This window comes from Crocodylus porosus, unplaced genomic scaffold (assembly GCF_001723895.1).
Source record: "Crocodylus porosus isolate Cpor-Errol unplaced genomic scaffold, CroPor_comp1, whole genome shotgun sequence".
NCBI classification, from domain to species: Eukaryota; Metazoa; Chordata; order Crocodylia; family Crocodylidae; genus Crocodylus; species Crocodylus porosus.
The window spans coordinates 47,830,874-47,850,914 of record NW_017728947.1 but is presented as its reverse complement, the minus strand read 5'-3'; the positions used below and the strand labels follow the sequence as shown (position 1 = coordinate 47,850,914).

The following is a 20,041-nucleotide window of genomic DNA, read 5'->3' as shown; positions in this document are numbered from 1 at the left end:
AGGTTGGTCTGACAGGACCTGCCACTGATGAACCCATGTTGGTTGCCCCTAAGCATGCAGTCCCCTGCATAAATTTAATTGTTTTCATAAATAAAGAAGCTGCATGTTAAGAAGAAATTAATTACTCATAACTCAGAGCTAGCATCACTGTATGACATGCAAAAAGCTATTCTACCTCATCAGTGATAAACAGGAACCAATGCTTGAATGCAATCAGGTGTTGTCAGCACTACAGAGAAGGTATTTTTTTTTAGATTTAGAAAATAGCTTTACTTGAACAGTATGCCAGAAACAAAACTGGATGGCCAGGAAGGATGCTCTACTAGATCTTCACTAGTAGTGGAAAAGCAGAATGAGCCATGAGGAACAGGAGAGGGCAACTACTACTATGGTACAGAGTTTTTCCATTCCCTCCCCAGCTCCTCTCACTAGTGACAGGATGACTATGTCAGCAATAATTTCTTCATTTGAACTCCAGCAGCTACCACAAGCATTAGGCCACAACCTCTTGCATGAACTATAATACATACAGTACTGGGTAGCCAGACAAAAATACCACCTCCAGCACACAATGATAAAAATCTTGGGGGGTGCTGGAGACTTATTTATTCTAGGGCACCTATCAGCAATTATCAACAATTTAAGTGAATAGGTAGCAAACAATGTAAGGAATATTTCTGTAGCTAGCTCTGCCCAGTAAATACATGGAGATAGAAGTAACAGCTTAGTCAAAGTAATTTAAAGTAGAAGAATCTTCAACTTAAATGTTCTCATAGAAACAGCCAATGGAAAAAAAGACCTCTTGAATCACATCTATGCTATCTTTTAGAGCAAAGCTGTCCAATTTCTGAGTAGCCAGGGGCCACTGCACAGGCCACATACTACACTGCACTTTGAGGTAGGCATGCACTCTCCACTGCACCATGCCACATAGGCCTCCTGCCATGCAGCAGGCAAGCCTCTGCTGCACCATGCCAATGCCCATGGGCCAAGACCCCAGGTGCCCCATTGGTTAACAGGCCAACCCACCTCCAGCAGAAGCCAGAGGAAGGAGGGGGAGCCCAGAGATACTGGTGGCAGCAGTAGATGGAGTGGCCAGGCAAGAGTGCCTGGACTAGGAGTGTGAACAGTCACATGTTAACCCCTCAGGGACTGGATGTGACTGATAGGCCACCAGCTAGACAGCCCTGTTCTAGCATATCCTCCCAGCAATCCCTTCCAGCATACCCTCCAACATATCGTCTCATCTAGTTTTAAATGTCTTTCATTAAAGGGGTTTCTTCATTTTGAAAAAACCACACTAAACCTGAAGCTGCGTCTCCACTTGCTCAGAATTCTGTTGTAGCAAGGACTCACTTTTTCCTAGGGGTCTGATCTTTCTTGGATTTATTTGATGCTGGCTCTACATAGATTCTGAAATGATGAAGTGACCATAAAAAAAAGAATGCATATGTGCAAAAGAATTTGGCGATTTCTGTTGTAGCAGTTAGCGAATACTAACGGAGCTAATATTATGGGCACCACTAGATTGGCTCCTTCCTAGCTTAAAGGAAGATCATAAAGGAGAAAGTGAATAGTGAAACATCTACTTTTCATCTGGCTGCATCTGTGACTAAAAATGTTTAACTTCCCATGTTTGCATGCATAAAATCTGACATACCCAAATAAAACCTAAAATCAGTACCATGTCTCCCCATGCTGGGAACAGATTAAGATTTAACCTGATTTGCTTTCATTTATTTAAATTTATATACATTGTATTTTATTTAAGTTTAAATAAAAGAAATAAAGTAAAATAACTGGACATGGACATGCAGACTCCGCTGCTACAAAAGAACCAAGAACTCGGATGGTAGTTGAGGTTTGATGTTCTGTTTCCACACAGTGCCCATTCTGGACACTCCAGGAACCATGTCACACATGGTTCCTGTCTTGAACGCTCCCAGACTTACTATGCATAGCACCTGCTCCAGTTGGTCCAGGGCCAGGACTGCATGGCTGGAGCAGGCACCACATATGATACAGTCCTGACCTAACTACCAAGGGTTTTCCATGCAACATGGATCTTGGAGTGGGTGCCACAGGCACTGGATCCAGCACATGGGGTGAAGGGAAGGGAGTCTGGGATCCATTGGCTTGTTGGGCTGATCCAGGCCACAGGCCAGCTTTGCATCGCTCATTTGACCAGTAGGGCCAGATGAGTTTGACACACCTAGGCTACAGGCATCCATTAAAAATCTTCTTCCTGCAAACACAAGTAGAGGTGCATATATATATATATAAAATGCTCATGCAATTACCTTGCAGAATATCCCACACCCAGGGGCTTCCGCTTTTGTTTCCGAGGGTCTTTCACTTGCTGATTGACCATGGACTGGCCATTGGCTGCAGGTTTCCGATTCCTTGGTTTCTGCTGGGAGTCTGGCTCTCCATTCCCATCATCTCCTAGGCTGCTACTGCTTCTCCCTCTGAATGGGATGTCCATCAATCCCTGGCACTTACCCAGCACCTTCCCCCATGCAGTGATAGCATTTTGACCTTCAAATGTAGCAGGGAGGATGGAAAATCCCAGAAGATGGAGAAACAGAGCTACTGAGACCTGGGCATCCTTGGCAGCATACATGATCTGGTGGGGGAACAGAAAGAGTACAACATTATGGTTCAACAGACAGCACAAGCCAAACACCATGTGTGGACTTGAGTCAAGTTTCACCCAAATGGTGAATTTTTAACAACATTTGTAGTAAAGCCCAAAACAGCCTTTGTTCTACTTAGACACTTACATTGAGCAAAGTGAGGGGCTTACAATAATAATACTCCCTACTTACAGCAACTGTCCCTGGCCTCCCTTTCATTACACAACTTGATGCCAGTATAGCAACCTACTGTACAGCTATTTATCCTGTGCCTCCCCCTAGTGGTCTCTAACATTCTAGAAGCAACGATTTTTGTGGATACCTTTTATTGGACCCACAAGATATTCCTCCCAGTGGAGTTCCTGAAAGATTTTCATACCCACACATACTAGACTTCTCCACACCAAAGAAACTTACTGACAGGCTGTGTTCAAAAGGCATACCCAGAGCTTTATGTGGTTAGCTCCCTTATCTCAAGGAGCTGATTAATAATCTGCTCATCAGGGGCACTATCCTAGAACCAGACCACAGCTATGAAACGTCTAAGCAAAATTCAATACCTTACATGCTTTCAGGCTGTTAGTTGTAGCTGTCTAAGGACACAGGCAGGCAGGGTTCTTTTGGTACACGTGATATGATATATTTTATTAGACCAAGTAAATAGTTGGAAAAACTGTTCTTTGCAAGCTTCTGGGCACACATACCCTTCTTCAGGCATAGGGAGAATTTATTTTGCATTTTGCATCTTGGCTTCTATTCTACCCAAGAGAGCACTTATTACACCAGCAAATTCACCCTGTACCTGAGGAAGGGCATGTGTGCCCAAAAGCTTGCAAAGAAATGTTTTCCCAATTATTCATTTGGTCTAATAAAAGGTATCACATCTACCCAAAGAACCTTGTCTGCCTATGTCTAAGCAAAGCATTCGAGCTTGTGCTTAACTTCAAGCACCAGCAGTCATATACAAATCCCACATGCATGGCTGGATCAAAGCAAGAGTGCTCAGCTCTTTCAGAGCCAGACTGCTGAGCCCCGTGAGACGCACAGAACACAAAACCCTTGCAGATTAGCAGTTACCAGTTTCTGGGGCTTCCCTTGAAATAAATTAACACTTGGCACTTCAGTCACTCCTGGCATTGAAAAAGGCATTGGAAGAGGCATTAGTGATTTTCAGGCATTAAACCTTGAATTCTGGTCCCCCACTCTAGGAGACAGGAAATCAGCCCTATTGAAAAAGAAGGAAGTAGCAGTACAGAGAACGAAAGAGGGATTTGAGATAGAAGTCACAGACTGTGCTGGTGGCAGAGCTGGGAACTGACCTCACATTTCCCAAGTCCAACTAGAGGCTTTGATTACAACATTGTATGTAGCATTTTTCTGAGGAAGACTAATCAGAAGACACACCTGGTCCTGAGTCAGTTCTTCCACCTCCCAGTTGCTGCAGCGCAGGCTTGGAGACTTGTCAAGGGGGCAGTTTAGGACATTCTCACACAGAGACTTGAGGCTGAGCCCATTCTGGAGCAGATCCTTCCTTCAGTTTAATAACAAAAGAGTAAACAGACAACCATCAAAGCAAACCAAAACTTCTCTTCTGTCCGGAATCTGTTCAAACATGGTGAACAATGAAAAATGAGATGAGGCCCATGTTGGGGACCACTAGCAACAAGACACCTGCTCACTTGCTAATTAATTGTATTGTCCAAGCTAGCATGGCTTTTGCTTAGGGGTGCACTGATAGAGATTTTGGGGGCCAATACGGCTGGCTCATTTTTAAGGAGGCATATCAACTGATACTGATCCGATTTCTGATACAGTGCATCCAGCTGGTAAGTCTGTTGTGGTAGAAGGGGTGGGGGGGAGGGAATGGGTGTGTGGGGCAGATCAACACCCTCCCCCCCTCCCCCGTTAAGGGAGAGAGTGGGGCAGGAGCTGAGGCAGATGCTGCCCAGCCAGCATGGGATGGAGCCACGGCTTGTCCAGGGGTTGCGGGGAGTGGGGTGTGGCTCCCGCTGCTGTGCATACTTTGGGAGAGCATGGGGCGAGACATGTGCCCCCAGATCTGCGCAGAGTGCAGGCAGGGTGGGCTATAGCTATGGGCTAGGGACAGGGCTGCACTGGGCTCTTCCCACCACACGGGGGAAATAGGTGTTGGGCCAGGGCTGCACTCAGAGTGGGCAACGGCTATGGGGGGGGGCTACAGCAAAATTTGGGGTAGCTGCAGCCTCCCCCATAGCCTCCCTCCCAGCGCAACTGCCACCCCCTCTGAGCACAGCCCCTGCCCCTGCCCCACTCCCTCCCTCACTGTAGGGGACACTGAGCTACGCCGCCACACCTCTTGCCTCCTCCCTCTCCTTCCAAAACAGACTTACCAGCTGCACACAGCTCTTCAAGCTGCCTGCACACTGCACTGCAGCTGCATGCATGCACAGGCATTCATTGGCCAAATCAGGCCGATTTCCAATACAGTTAATTTTCTTTATATTGATGCCGATCTGATATCAAACCAATGTATCGGTGCACCTCTATTCTTGCTCTCTTAGTTCGCTAATAAATTTTGGAGCATTAGATCTCAAGCCTCTCCTCTTGAAGCTGTTTTGCGTAATATAAGCACTAGACTTATATTATATATGTGACTGTGGTAAACCAGTACCTATTACATGGCAAGCACCCTACCCGTCTAGACCATATGATTTGGACTTGTAATAATCCAACTTTATGGACACCCAGAACAGCCTCTATTGTTGTGCTGCAAATGACACTCTTAATTTGTATGCAAAACCATAATTATAAAGATACAAAATTAATGTGCACACGTACCCTTGATCGCAGATAATGGATAATGTTCAGCAATAAGGCCTCACTCTACTTATCTTTAAGACTGGACAGGAGCAAGAGAGGTATTTTAGGTGAAAGCTAAATACTTAACTCAGCGATTCTCAACCCAGGTGCTACAAGACGCTGCAGAATATTAGCACAGTTGTGTGTGCAAACATGATTCACAAGATAAACCCAGAGATTTCAAACAGAAATGCATAGCGTCAAAACATTCTGACCTATTGTGATATTTCGGAGTTTTCTGCAATAGAAGAACTCCTGTATTATTTTTCCCAGTCAAAAAGCAAAATAAATAAATAAGGACATCTCAGAGCAGGCATTTTCTGAGGGGTGCCTTGAATGTAAAAAGGTTGAAAACCATTGGTTTAGCTTGAGGAGACAGGAACCCAGCATCAGCTGTCCAACTCTCTTCATTGCTAATGTATGGATAAAAGAACAGCAAAGTTGCTATTTAGCACCCTCACACCTGGGATTATATGGAAGATAAAGCTGTCACCAGCACCATTTCAAGCCCTGGATGCTAGATGATAAAGCACCAATACTGGAAGGCTTTTCAGCTGGTAGTAACAGAAGCAGCATTCTCCAGTCTTCGGAGCCCATAAACACTTAAAATGGCTCCACAGGCTGAAAGATTCTGCCTCAGAGGACAAAAATAAGTAGTGCACACTGATAGGTGGAAAGAAACTAGTTAAGCCCAACCCTTTGCTCAGAGAGACCAGATGAGCTTTCCCTTCTACCTCTTATTCAATCTTCATGATCTTGCAATTCAGTTCTGATTTAAACTGAAACTGTGAGCCACTGAACAAAGTAGATGGCAGCATTCACTGAGATCCTAGGAGCTAGTTACAAAAACAATCACTATACTATACCGACTACTGACAACTTCAGCAGAGAAGACAAGGACCCAGGACTTGTCTACATTATTCTATTGCTATAACTATGCCAGCATAGAGTTCCCTAGAGTATATAAGGTGTATGGGGCAGAATTTTTTTCCTGCTGCCATCACTACCCTACCTCTCTAAATGACATCAGCTGAATCAGCAACAGCCCTCTTTTGTCAGCATAGCTGTGTCCAGAAGTTTTGCCACCATAGCTATGTTAATTAGGAGTGGCCTTTTCTTTAAAAAAAAAAAAAAAAAAAAAAAAAACAACAAGCCAGTTCCTATTCAGCAAAACTTTGAAATGCAGACCCAACCTGAATGGGCTACAGGGACTCTACTTCTGTCTCACTGGTACAGCTGGTCCCCCAGGTCAAGTTTGAGACACTGCAAGGACACCTAGAGGGGAACTTGCATGGCTGCTACCCACACTGTTAACTGTGCTAAGGAAGCACCAAGGACTTCAGACCTGCCCATCTGGCATCCTTCACCAAAATAAAGTCATTTTTACCATTTCTAACTCAAGTTGTATGATCCAAGCAGGTTGCTCCTGTGCATAGGTACACACCTCTGTCTCATGGCTAGGTAACGGAGGTCCACGCTCCCTTTGACTGCAAGGCCATAGTCCTGAAGAAGCTTGCAGGCATCCTCCCAGCAACCCACTCCTACTTTTAATATGGTGCTATCTGCAAAGATGTCCAATAAAGTCTTTGGGACAGTCCATCCACTGTTGACGAGCCTGGACAAACGAACGAGAATGCAAAGGCCGCTGGAGGAAGCCATCTGTAAGAGGGATACGGGATTGGCCCTTCCTTCCACTGACACCTGGAACACAAGGAGTTGGGGTTGAATACTAGTATCCAGTCCTGAAACAAGCCAGAACAGAACCATAGGGTATTTTAGACATGCTCCAGGGGTGGAGTGGGGGGCACTTTAATTACAGCAGCTCCAAGAACCACTTTAATTAAAGCACTGCAGTATCTCATGCATCAGCATCCCCATGCTTCAAAATGGCCATGAGGGCATTTGAACTAAAGCTTGTTCAATGAGCTTTAGTTCAAGTACCCCTGCTGCCATTTTTAAGTGCAGGGACACCGATACACAAGATGTGGGAGGCTGCTGAAGCATGGTAGTTATGCTCTAGCGGAGTCAGTTAATCAAGTCTGCTCTGACACCCTGTAATTACAGCACCTCAGAGCAGCCTTCATGCTCATGTACAAGCGCAGACAGACATTAAAGATGGGAAAGACCTGTTGTCACCCAATTCAGTCCAAACCTTGTCAGACCACTGTAGCATTACACTGAACAGTGCATTCCCTACAGCATTTTCTGGTCCAATATGAAGTGGCTGAAGTAATGCAATTTCTATCACTTTTCTTGGATGACTATTTCACAGCCTGCATTACTTGTTAAGTGTCTTTTCTTTATGTATTAACTGAGCTTATGAATGCAAGAAGTCCAGCCAGAAGCCTACCTCTGAATCAGTCTCTGTCTATAGGGCTGCTGCCATTATAACCAGTGGCCAGGCCCCTGGTATAAATGTAGCTTGACAGCAGGCAGAGTTATATCACCAAAGCTTTCCAACTCCCCTGAATGACAGTTTTATCCACTACAGGGTGTGATCTTTATACATCACTAGTAGGCATAGCTCTGCCAGCAGAACTTTGTCATGTGAACTATTCTTCTTCATTCCATTTGAAAACCTGCTGTGAAGCTTGTGGGGGAATTTCCCCTCCTGAGAGGCCTAATATTTTATATTAGTTACAGTTTTCCCTCCTTAACTTATTGTTAATTACTCACAACTCTTAACTACTTTTAAAGCATCCCCTTATTTTAACTCAGTGAGGCCCAATATCATTCCAATGATGCACCTTGAAAGAAACAGCATACAAGTACATTATATAAATGCTTATCTACAGTTCTAATTCCTCCAATAGAACTGGTTAGATTTATCCATGAAGTCTAACAAACAGCTGAACCAGTAATTCCAGATCTATGGTGACCCAATTTCAATTTCAAGAACAGTACAAAAATAATCATAATTTTTAAATAAATAAATAAATAAATAAACAAACAAACAAATAAATATCAATCCATCATGCATAAAGGCAGTTTCAAGAGTCCAGTTGCTGCTGTGTCTATTCCAACAAGCAGTTGACTTTGATCAGGTGCCAGGCTTCATCCAATCCATCTCTGCCTTAGGACAGCTTCCCTTTATAACTCACCCACTCACAGTCAACCCCAAGCACTGGCCACCTCTCCAGCTCCTTCTTCAGCAATGGTTCCACACCCTCCCACTCTTCTGGCTCCGAAATGATCACAACTTCTGCTTCCAGGAACTTCTCCACCCAAGAAATGGCAGGATAGTTGAAGGGAAGTAGCTCCTTTTCTTCCACTGGTGTCAGTTCCTCATCTCCAGGCTCTCTTGCAGATCCTTGTTTACTGACACAGTGGGTCCTTTCTTTCCAACGCCGGATGACCCCCCACAAAATCAGCCCCCCTGCTGCAATACCCAACAAAGCGGCAGCTGTGACCGTCACTGCTGTCTGTCTGGGCATTTTTCATCCCCGTCTGCTTCACCCACTCAGAACAGCATCACAGGACTTTTAATCACAGCCTGCAAAAAAAAAAAAAAAAAAAGAGGCATGGTAGTTAAATATAGCTTAGTTACAAGGTTTACAAAGCATAAAATGACATCACAGCTGGAGTCCTACCAGGAAGTTGGGACCATAAAAATGAAGGAGGGCTTTTAAAAAGCCACTGAGCTCCATTTGGGGCAAGCCCAACAGGGACCAGAAGGAATGCCAAGGACAGCCACTGCACATCAAGTCACCTGGTGGAAGCAGACGCTTACTTCCCATTAATCTGGTGTCTGTTCAGAACCAGGGTGAATCCATGAGGGATACAGTGGTTCAGCTGCAACCCCACTTTGATTCCTACTCTACCCAAAGTTTAAAACAAACTGCCAGGCAGTGACAGCAGCATTTTAGTCAGGCAGTGCTGAGGGAGTTTATGGACTTCATAGCTCATTATGATCCACCTGATCACAGAATCATATTAAGGTTGGAAGGGACCTCAGGAGGTCATCCAAGCCAAACCCCTGATCAAAGTAGGGCCACCCCCAACTATATCATCCCAGACAAGGCTTTGTCCACCTTGGTCTTAAAAGCCTCCAAGATGGAAACTCCACAACCTCTCTGGGTAACCTGTTCCACTGCCGCACCACCCTCCACATGAGAGTTTTCCTTCATATCTAACCTGAACTTTCCCTGCTGCAACTAGAGAACATTGTTCCTTGTTCTGTCATCTGCCACCACAGAGAACAGCTTAGCTCCATCCTCCTTGGAACGAACCTTCAGGTAGTTGAAGGCTCTTATTAAATCCTGCCTTAGTCTTCTCTTCCCCAGACTGAGTAATTCCCAGTTCCCTCAGCCTCTCCTCACAAGACCTGTTCCCCAGCCCCTGAACCATTTTCATTGCACTCCACTAGCCTCTCTCCAGTTTACCCTCATCCTTTCTGCAGCAGGGGGCCCAAAACTGAACCCAGGACTGCGCTAGCGCAGGACAGAGAATTGTCACTCCTGAACTCTCCATTTCAGGGGCGTTAATGATCCACGCTCCTTTTTTTTTTTTAAATGATCTTGATGCTGTGTTCAGCAAGCCAGCCTTTCTGCTGCCTACCAGCTGCTCCTGGTAACCTGGCTCCTAGTTCACCAGTTTTAACTCATCCCAGTGAAGCTGTATTTGGTTTTGCTTCAGTTGCAACCAGAGTGCAAATAATACTTTAACTTGATGTTAAACCCCCACCCCCACCCCAAGAGTTGAACTGGTTCATTGATTAACAAGTCCGCCAGGTTCTTTGGGAAGACATGACACCTTTTATTAAACCAACTGAGTAGTTGGAAAAAAGTTATTGGCAAGTTTTTGGGTCCAATCACCCTTCCCAATGAAAAGCGATTGCATCCAGAAGCTTGCAAAGAACGTCCCCCCGCCCCTACTAATACAAAATATCACATCTACCCAAATAATCCTGCCTGCCTATGCCTTTAGACCAACACGGCTACAACCAACGCCCCCCTTTCCCCCCACCTCTGTTACGATATCCAAATCTTACAGGGGGACTCTCGTCTGACAGGGGCTCAGCCCCCACCCTGCGCTCCCCCGCAGTTCGGGCGCTGGCTGCACCGGAGCGACGCGGCCCTCGCCCCTGGTGCCGGGCCCTGCTTCGGGTTTCTTCTGCCTTGGACGCAAGGGCGTGCAGTGTTAGGGACACGGCGCCCCTCCTCGTCCGCCCCTGCTGCAGACTGAGCCCCTGGGCCGAGCAGGCAGCCGGGCCCGTGCGGAGCCGGCTCGCGGCCACAGAGACCTAATGGGCGACTCCGGCGGATGGTACCCGCCCCCCGGGCCTTGTCGCGGGATCAGGATTGAACGCAGCGCGCGACTCCCCACAACGCCAGTCCTCTGGCCCCGCTCCTGGACCCGCGGCGGCTTAGCCCGGGCCAGGCGCGGGCAGGTGGGGCCCGGAGGCTCTGGCGTGTGAATGCGAGACAGGCCGAGCCAAGCGGCCCGGCTGCCAGGAATTCCCCAACCCTATCCCCATTCCGCCCCTCACCTGCCCCGATAGCGACAGCCTCCGCCGACCGGAACTCTCCACGCTGCAGCCACCACACCCACCCGGAACTGCCGAGCTGAAGGACATTTCCGGTCCCCGGAGGTTCTCAGGGAAAGGAGTTCCCCGGATTCTGCCTCTGGGCGCCGCCATGTTGTACGGAAATCGCCTCTGTTTACCGCAGGAGCCCGGACAGGGTTTCTCCAGGCACAGCAGCTTGCGCGCTACTGACCGGCGGGTGTGGGGTATGCTCCTCGGGCTCCAATGCACTTTTGCTCAGTGTGAATCAATTGCATGGGCTGGTGAGCAAGGATGGGCCCACTGCTAGCCTGGAGGCACTAGGGAGTCAGGGACCTGGCAGCTTCAGAGCCCACCTCGGTGCAAGTGGGCCATCATCATCCTTCCTGCACCCAAGGGTGAAAAGAGCAGATGAGTCTAGCAGCCCTGTAAAGTGTCTGCTGAAGCCATGCTTCCCTGGGTCAAGGAAGGAAGCTGCAGGGCTTTTGAGTGAGTCAAATAATTGCACCCTCCTGCCTGCACCTGCATCCTCCTTCTCTTGCCAGGAGCTGATTAGAAGGTGGAGCAGAAAAAGCAAGGAGTGACGGAGACTGGAGGGAACTGTGTGAAGCAGATTCATCTGGGAACTGGCCACCTGATCCTGCAGTATAGATGTCCCACTCCTGAGGGAGGAGTCGGATCCACCTGCTGAAGAAGACAACGCCAATCACCCTTTGGGCACTGACACTGAGACTCCCTGTGAAATGGAAACAAGACTTTCTAATTTGGGGAGATAATCACTGGACATGTCACTGGCTGGGAATGTGGTGGACATGAGAGGGGAGAGCCCTTGTAGGAAATCTCTTGATTATAAACTTGGTTGGTGTGTAGAAACAGTCTGGCTCTGGCATGTGTTGGTACCAACACTATTGGGAAGTAGAGGGAAGAAGCACAGCTGACAGAAATTTGCGGTAGATGGTGAGGAGACATGGTTAAATCCTGAGTTTATAGCAACTTTCTGTGAAATGCTTCCAGATTCCCATCTATGCCTGGCTAGATGGAAGAAACTCAAGACTCTAGGCATGAGGATAAGAAGATGGTATAAAGCAGTGGTCTCCAAAGTGGGGTGCGCACAAGATGATCTACTGGGGTGTGGGAAGAAAATATTAGAACTTCTATTTATATTAATTTTTATCTCATCCTTTTTTAATTTCTATTTTTGTGTATGTTTTATAAAGTACATAGTATTTTACTAATACTATCAAAAGTTTTTTTACTGATAGGGGTGTGTGATCAAAAAAGTTTGGAGACCACTAGTATAAAGCACAGGGATGTCAAATGTATGGCCTGCAGGCCAGATTTGGCCTGTGAATATCAGACTGACTCCACACACTGTATGCAACATGGAAAGCCAGTCTGGTGTGCAGGCTGGACCCTGTGCTATGGAGTTTATCCTGTGTGCTGGGTACAGTTCTACTGGTTCAACCCCTAACATGTATGCAGTTACAGGATAGTAAAAAGAAATACTTTTATTCAGATATAATGGAAATAAAGGCATGCATTTCCCTTCCCTTATAGGAAGTTATTTTTGCATAAGCACCTTTATGCTTTACCTGTGTCCACACCAAATCTGGTATTCATCTTTCTGGTATTTCTGGTAGTCATCTATGATGTATGTGTGCATTTTGGCAAAAACGCAAGCTCCAGATATCTGACAGGGACACTACAGAAGACAAGACGGCAGCCAAGTATGTACAACTCAACTGCTGGCTTATCCTTATTTATGTGGCAACTAGCATTTAACTAGGACTTGTGTGTTTGTAAGGTGTACAGCTGCCTAGTTAGGAAAATACTTTTTTTTATCTCAGTAGTCAGATTTAAGATCTCTGTGGAGGGATTTCAGCCAAAATCCCACTGTTTTACAACCACGTTGGCTCAGGTTTCAACATGGAGGAGGCTAGAATACATCACTCCATGCTTAAGGGAAAAGAACAAAAAAAAGCAGTACTTCAAACCTCTAGACTCAAGCCTCTTTTTTGATTCTGAAGTGCTGTAGCAGGCAAGGAGCAGACCATTTGATATAATCCCCCTTACTCCTGTGACAGCTAGAATACACATTGTGTGGAGGATGTGATTCTGCATACCATCAGCAGGCCAAAATCTTTTAAAAAATAATTATCACTCCCCTTTTAAGTCAAAATGGGAGCTGCAGTGATATCTGCCTGAGTTTGCAGAGAATCTGAGACTAAAAACAGACAGCTGGTTTCATCTAGGGCTGATTAATCTGAGATTTGACTGTATCAAAAAAGTGTGGGACACTCATTTACACATAAGGCTTAAATGGCAATTAACTACAATTATCTACAATTGCTCCAAGGCAACATATTCATTCTTCACAGGTACTTAACATGGGATAAGAGGCTTGTGCCTCTGTAAGGGGTTTGCAGGGACAAGAGGAGCCCAGATAGAATTAAACAGTTTAACTGGTTGTCTGTTTTGAGCTTGAAGGATGACTGCCCATATACCTCAGTGAGAACTATTGAAACAGCAATAAGTTAACTACATGATTATGTTTGTATGAAGAGAAAGACAGTCATTCCATGAAAATCTCACAATGCACCCTGAGGAACAGCTGGTCTTTGGAGAGAACCTCCTTTCCTCTCCACCCACCCAGCCTATGATACAAAACAACCTAAAGAAGAATGAGAGCCAGGAGGCACCTGAAACCCACCCAAGCAGGGGGAAGAGAGTTAATCCCACAGGATCAAACAAGACAACCAGTTTGATTTGGATTTGGGTCTTGTCTTCCAGCAAACCCCCAACTTTACAGATAGACAAGTTCATTGTCCCAAATTATTGTAAGTACCTGTGAAGTATCCAAATTAACACTCTGTCTTAAATCTCAAGCGTTAAGTGTCCTACAACTGTTTTGAGTGATATCTCAGTCTGTTTTTAGCACTGAGACCAAAGGTGCATCCTTGTGGGAGGTATGGCCAGGTGATCCTCACAAAACATCTAAACGGCACCCAGAGAGAAGCTAAGCCTGAGGACGCCAGCAGAGTACTCATGATCAGACTTAGAATCATAGAAAGTTAGAGTTAGAAGGGATTTCAGGCAGTCTAGTCCAACCCCCTGCTCAGAGCAGGACTAGCCCCAACTAGATCCTTCCAGCCAAAGCTTTGTCTAGCCAGGTTTTGAAAACCCCCAAGGAAAGACCTTCCATCACCTCTCTAAGCAAAAGTGTTTCTTGTGCTCACATTACCCAGGTGAGCCACTGGGTCTGCACCCAGGCTTGAACTCATAACTTTCCTGCTAGTAGCTCAGCAGACAAACCCCTTTGAACCATTTATTGTAAATGGCATTTTGGTGGGGTTTGGTTTATGGGCAGAACATCGAAGAGTATGGACAAGCTATTCAAGTATCAGGATGAAAAGAACCCAGAATGAAAAGGAATATTTTGCCGTGTGTGGAGAAAAGAATAAATGGATAAGGACATTGTCAAGAGTTATAGGGACTAAGATGAGCTCCCAGGTTATGTGGCTGATAAAACTCCCAATTGTTTAGGGGTAATACAAAAGTGCTACCAATTATATTTTGAATACTGTTGACAGTACATTCAGCTAGCTGCTTTTGCAGCTATAGAAATACCCTTAAATATATTCAAATATGATGATCCTTCAAATACTTAAGACTACATAATAAACATTTGGAGAGATGCACTGTAGAAAATAATTTGTGATGATTAGGCTTAAAGAGCTGTCTGTAAACTTTCAGGAACAATCATTTCAAATGCAAAATCTTCCAGCATTTAGGACCTGCACTCTTTGAAGTCAAAGATAAAACTTCCATTGACATCAAATGCAATTAGGGCCAGTCCTTTAAAATGAGGTTCGTCTCTGAAGAAAAACTTGGAGGAAAAGGGAAAGAGAATGAACATCTATATTTAGTGTTGTCCCTCTACCCCCTCCCAACAACTACTGAAGATTGCATTTGCTCAAGTGACAGCTTGAAGAACTTTTTTTTTTAATGGCAAATTCTGGAACCTAATCCTGGGAGCTTAAAGTTCAGCTGGATACTTTCCTGCTCATAAATTATTAGAAAATATTTGAGCTACTAAACTGGGTAAATGACATGCAGTCCTCTCCCCCAAAAACCCCAGACAAATAAAAAAAACACACCCACTAAACATGGACAAATGCTAGTCACGCTATTTTTATAATGCATTTCTGGAAAGTGTTCAGATGCCATGATGATGTGAGTGCTGTTAGAACCTTTGATAAATTAGATGCGAACCCCATAGTGTCATCTTTATGCACTGTTAGACTGTAGCTACCTTGCCAACATGGAGCAATTGCTAGCAGCCAATATGGATCTCTTGAGAACAAATCATGCGATACCAATCTGATTCCCTGCTTGGACAAGTTAACTAGTATGGATAATGGGAATTCAGTGGACAAAAAGATACCTGAATTTTAGTATGGCTTTTGACACAATCCAACATGCCATTATCAAGTACATGAGGTTCAAGAGGTTCCGTTTGGAGTCCGGGGGTAGAGGTTGTAGCCGTGTCTTTGACTGCCTGTCTTGTATGTACACCAGTCTCTGGCTGCTTTACTATTCATTCTATCCAGGAAGAGCACATATCAACTGCAGATGCTTCCTCAGCCTGATGAAGGGTATTTATACCCAAAAGCTTTCAAAGAAGAATTTTTCCAACTATTTGAGTTGGTCTAATAATAGATATCAGATTTAACCAAAGAACCATTTGGAGTCTAGTGTTTAACATTTTTTATTAATGAATCGGATGCAGGGAGAGAATGCAGTGACTCAATTTGCATACCACAAAAAAACCACAGGTCTAATGCTGTTAAATATGTTTATTGCATTATTTGAATGCTGGAACTGAGCATTTCCTGATCAAGCTTGCAGATGACCCAAAACCAGGAAGGACTGTAAACACCTTGGAGAACAGGATTAGAATTCAAAACGATCCTGAAAAATTGGAGACTTGGGCTGTAGGCAACAAAATTAAATTCAGAAATTATAAAAGTAAAGTGCTATGCTAAGGAAAGAAAAAACAAATACACAAATGCAGAATGGAAGATAACTAGCTAGGCCAGTGATTCTCAACCAGGATGCCTGGAGTGGAGGTATGAGGAGGTAAACAGATAAGTTCAGGCTCTACCACTCACTGCCCGCTAAAGTAGGCACTGTAATCATGTAAATTTGTTTTTGAAATTGGGTTGATTCAATGTACAAATTTTAAAAAGGGTACCTTGAGTCCAGTGTGGGATGCCTCCAGGGGTGAATCCATGGAGTTGCATTTGCACCCTCACTTTGACTCGTGCTCCACCCAAAGTTTAAAACCCAGTGTCTGGTAGTAGCTGTAGCATTTCAAGTCAGGCACTGCTGAGGGAGTCGCTTGATTTCATGGCTCATTATAATATACCTGATCTCTTCTAAACTCATCATTCCACAGGTTTTAACAACCCTCTCTTCTTGTTAATTGTCTTGGTATTCCACCAGTTAAGGTATCCTTTGTTCTGCAATTCTGCTGTCTGTTAACAAGCTGCTCCTGGTAATGAAGCTCCTATTTCACAGCCTTGCAGACTGTTTTTACCTCATTCCAATTAAGTTGCACATATATTTGTTTTTGCTTAAGTCTTAAACTGGATAATAGGGTCCTAGGCTTCTAGCATATTAGTAACGCTTCTAGTTTATTTTTAAAATGAACAGGAGAAAAATGTGTTGTTTTGCAAGTGATGATGCACCTTACCATCTGCACCCTCATTTTCCAAATGCCAGGTCTGCCCATGGGTGCCTTGAGCTAAAAAAGATTGAGAATTACTAAAGCAAGCAGTAGCACTACTGAGAAGGATCTAGGGGTTATGATAGCCCACAGTCTCAACATGAATCAGCAGTGAGGTGGTGTCACAAAAATGTGAATTGTATTAACAGAAGCACTGTATGCATATCATTGTACTCAGCTCTGGTTAGGTCTCAACTGGAGCACTCTGTCCAGTTTTGTGCACTACATTTTTAAGAAGGATGTAATCCAAATTGGAGAGGATCCAGAGGTGAGTGGCAAGGGTTATGAAGGGGTTAGAAGATGGGCTTTGTGGGGAACAGAAGAAGGAACAAGGTATACTAAGTATGGAGAAGAAGAGATTAAGAAGAAGCAGATAGTAGTTTTCATGTATATGAAAGGCTGCCATAAGGATTATGAAGAAATATTGTTCTCCCTTACCACACTGGGCAGGACACGTGGCAATGGCTCTAACCTGCAAAGCTGATTTAGATCATATTGCAGGAAATAACCTCCTAACTAAGAACAGTAGAACATAGGGAAGTTGTGGGTTCTCTTTCTTTGGAGGTTTACAAAAGGAAGCTGGATAGGAACCCATCTGTGGTGGTTTAGGAACAGTGAATCCTCAATCCACCCAGGTCATTTGAATTAGATGATTGGAAGGGACCTCTAGGGTATCTAATCCATCTAAGTCTCTAATGACCACTTCTCGATATAGCCCAGGAATAGGACTTCAGCCCCTTGTTCCTTGACTTTCAGCCATCTCTGACAGCTGACTATACTTTTCTTCTTGAAATCTTGTCCTTCCTGGTGGTCTGCGACTCAGTTTTCTCCTAGTTCGTCTTTTATTTAATGAATCCCTCCAGCACATCTTTGGAGGATTGCCAAGACATTTTCTTTGGTCCCTTTCTCTCCCTTCTCTACACTGTTTCTCTAGAAAAATCTCATCTACAAAACACAATCTTAGCTATCATTTCCATGCTAATGATGACTGACAGATCTATCTTTGCACTGCAGACCACTGTCTTTTGTCAAAATTTAAAACTCAACCTCCTTGTGGATATGTACTAGTCAGCTCTAGCTTAACTGTTTTTTAAATCTTCCCTCCATGCCCTTCCTGATATCTCCTTTCCTGATTATTGTGAACAACAGTATCATTCTTTTTGTCCCTTGGGCCTATACTCCAGGCAATCTTCAGGCATATACATCTACATTATAGGGCTTCTCAAAGAGCTGTATCAGCTGAGCCAATGTGTGGGGTTGTGGCATATGGCAGAAGTAGAGATTTTCTGCCCACAGTTATTCCACTTCCCTGGACAACATAGCTAAAACTGACAGTTTTTTTCAACACCCCTAGCTGACTTTATAGCTATGCCAGCAGAACTCTGTAATGTAGATCAGATTTTCTACTCACACCACCTTCTAGGTCTTTATATCCAGGTTATGACTAAATCTTACAGATCCTTCATGTAGAACATCTTTAGGATACAGTCTTTCTTTTCCACCCAGGCAGCCACATCTCTCACTCTGTCTTTCGTCATTTCACTTATTGATTTTTGTAACATGCTTCTCTCCGGCACTCTCTGGTGAACTCTTGCCCTGCTGACATCCATGCAGGATCATGTTTTACAGCGATCCCATTCCTTATACATTGTTTTGGCTCCTCTCCTTGCATCCTGCTGGCTCCTTCTTCTGCATCGAATCAAACATTAGCTACCCATCTTCATTTTCAAGGTCTTTCATAGCCTATTCCCCACCCTTCCCATCATTTCTCATTAGCTCTTGTGATGTGGACTCCTCTCTTGGATTGACTAATGATACTACCCCCATTACTCACTGATTTTCAAACAACCACCTTTGTGCTTTCTCCTCCATTCCCTCTCTCACACATAAATAACAACAAACTAACTCATATCTTTTCCCAAAGACCCTCCTTAAGACTCCCTTTTGCCATGACAACAGAAACTTGAAAACAGTCAGACTGCTGTGTGGAGACTATTGCCAATCGTTTCAATCAGTATTGTCTGATCCCTTCCTTATTCTCCCCTATCTGCATCTCTTCTGAACATTTTGGATGATGACTGTCTTTTTTTCCGCATTGGTGGGTGTTGAGCAAGGAGGGTTCATTGCCCATGACTGAAGCTCCTAGATTTTATAGTAATACTATAATATATATAATAAATAAGACGTTAACAATATACTAAGAAGCCACAGTTCATATTCGCCTTTCTCATTTGCCTCTAATTCAGTGGTTCTCAAACTTTTTAGACTTGAGGAACCCCTAGGAATATGCCAGCTCTTAGTTTTCACTTGTTCCTTTACTACTAATAAAACAATTCTTCTGGTGCAAATAACTCAGAAAGACCAGAGAATCAGAAAAGTAAGGCTGGAAGTAAGGCAGAGGTTATCTAGTTCAACCCCCTGCTCAAAGCAGGATGATCCTTAGGTCCCTACACCTGTCTGATGAACAAGCCAGAATGTTTTTGACACTATGAATTCCTGTTTGAAACCTCTGGGTTGATCTTGGGAATCATGTGTAGCTTACTGTATGTATAAACACATTGTGTCACCCTTTAAAGGATCTCATGGCACCCTGGTTGCAAATCACTGCTCTAATTCTTGAGGCATCTAAGTGCCTAGTTATATGGTAGTTTAGGCAGCTTCTGGAATGGGCAAGGTTTCCATGGGTAGGGGCATGCAGGAAGCAAATTGTGGCTCTGCCCCAACCCTGACCCATCCTGTCACTGCTGCAAAATCCCAGCCCTGGCCCCATAGCAGCTCCCAGCCCAGCCGCGTGGCCTGCCCACGTGGCTCCAGGGCAGTCTCCATAGAGACCCTGGGGGCATGGGGCCATAACAGCACAGGGTTGGGCTGGGCCAAGGCAGAGCCCCAGTTCTGCGGCCCTGGACTGTCACGGCCCTGCTCTGTCACACCCTTAGGCTCCCAAGGTATCTATGGAGACCAGCAAGGAGCCATGTGGGTAAGGGCTGCTGGGAAATAGAGTTTGGCCATTGACTGGATCCACCATTTTGCCCACCCCTGCATTAAGGTGTGGCCACTAGCCCTGTGCAAAGTGGCTAGTATTTACTTTGGATTTGGATTCAGCCAGTTTGGGGGACTGATTCTATTCAGTGATTTGAATCAGTGTCCTGAACTGATTCAGAGATTCAGCTGCTACCAAATCTCCGAATCACACAGGCCCATCCCCTGCCCACTTTCCCAGCCCTGGCAATGGCTGTCCCACCTACCCCAGCTCCTGGCGCTTTGAAAAAAAACAAA

At 44.8% G+C, this 20,041-nt stretch overlaps 1 protein-coding gene across 5 annotated transcripts in view; it reads right to left on the bottom strand.

Moving 5' to 3' along the window:
• EXD2 (exonuclease 3'-5' domain containing 2) overlaps nt 1–11,015 on the bottom strand; it is a 31,096-nt gene extending 20,081 nt beyond the window's left edge. For 3 of the 5 annotated variants that reach the window (XM_019552054.1, XM_019552053.1, XM_019552055.1), the window contains exons 1-5: nt 10,963–11,014; nt 8,576–8,967; nt 6,919–7,175; nt 4,041–4,167; nt 2,301–2,626 (exon numbers count right to left, since the gene is read on the bottom strand). In XM_019552054.1, the coding sequence (XP_019407599.1) occupies nt 2,301–2,626; nt 4,041–4,167; nt 6,919–7,175; nt 8,576–8,908 (1,043 nt within the window). In that variant the 5' untranslated portion in view covers nt 8,909–8,967; nt 10,963–11,014. Of the gene's footprint in view, nt 1–2,300; nt 2,627–4,040; nt 4,168–6,918; nt 7,176–8,575; nt 8,968–10,464; nt 10,723–10,962 lie in introns of those variants that run through there. The other 2 variants (XM_019552051.1, XM_019552052.1) reach the window with 2 other exon arrangements.
• Between the last annotated feature and the right edge of the window lie 9,026 nt (nt 11,016–20,041).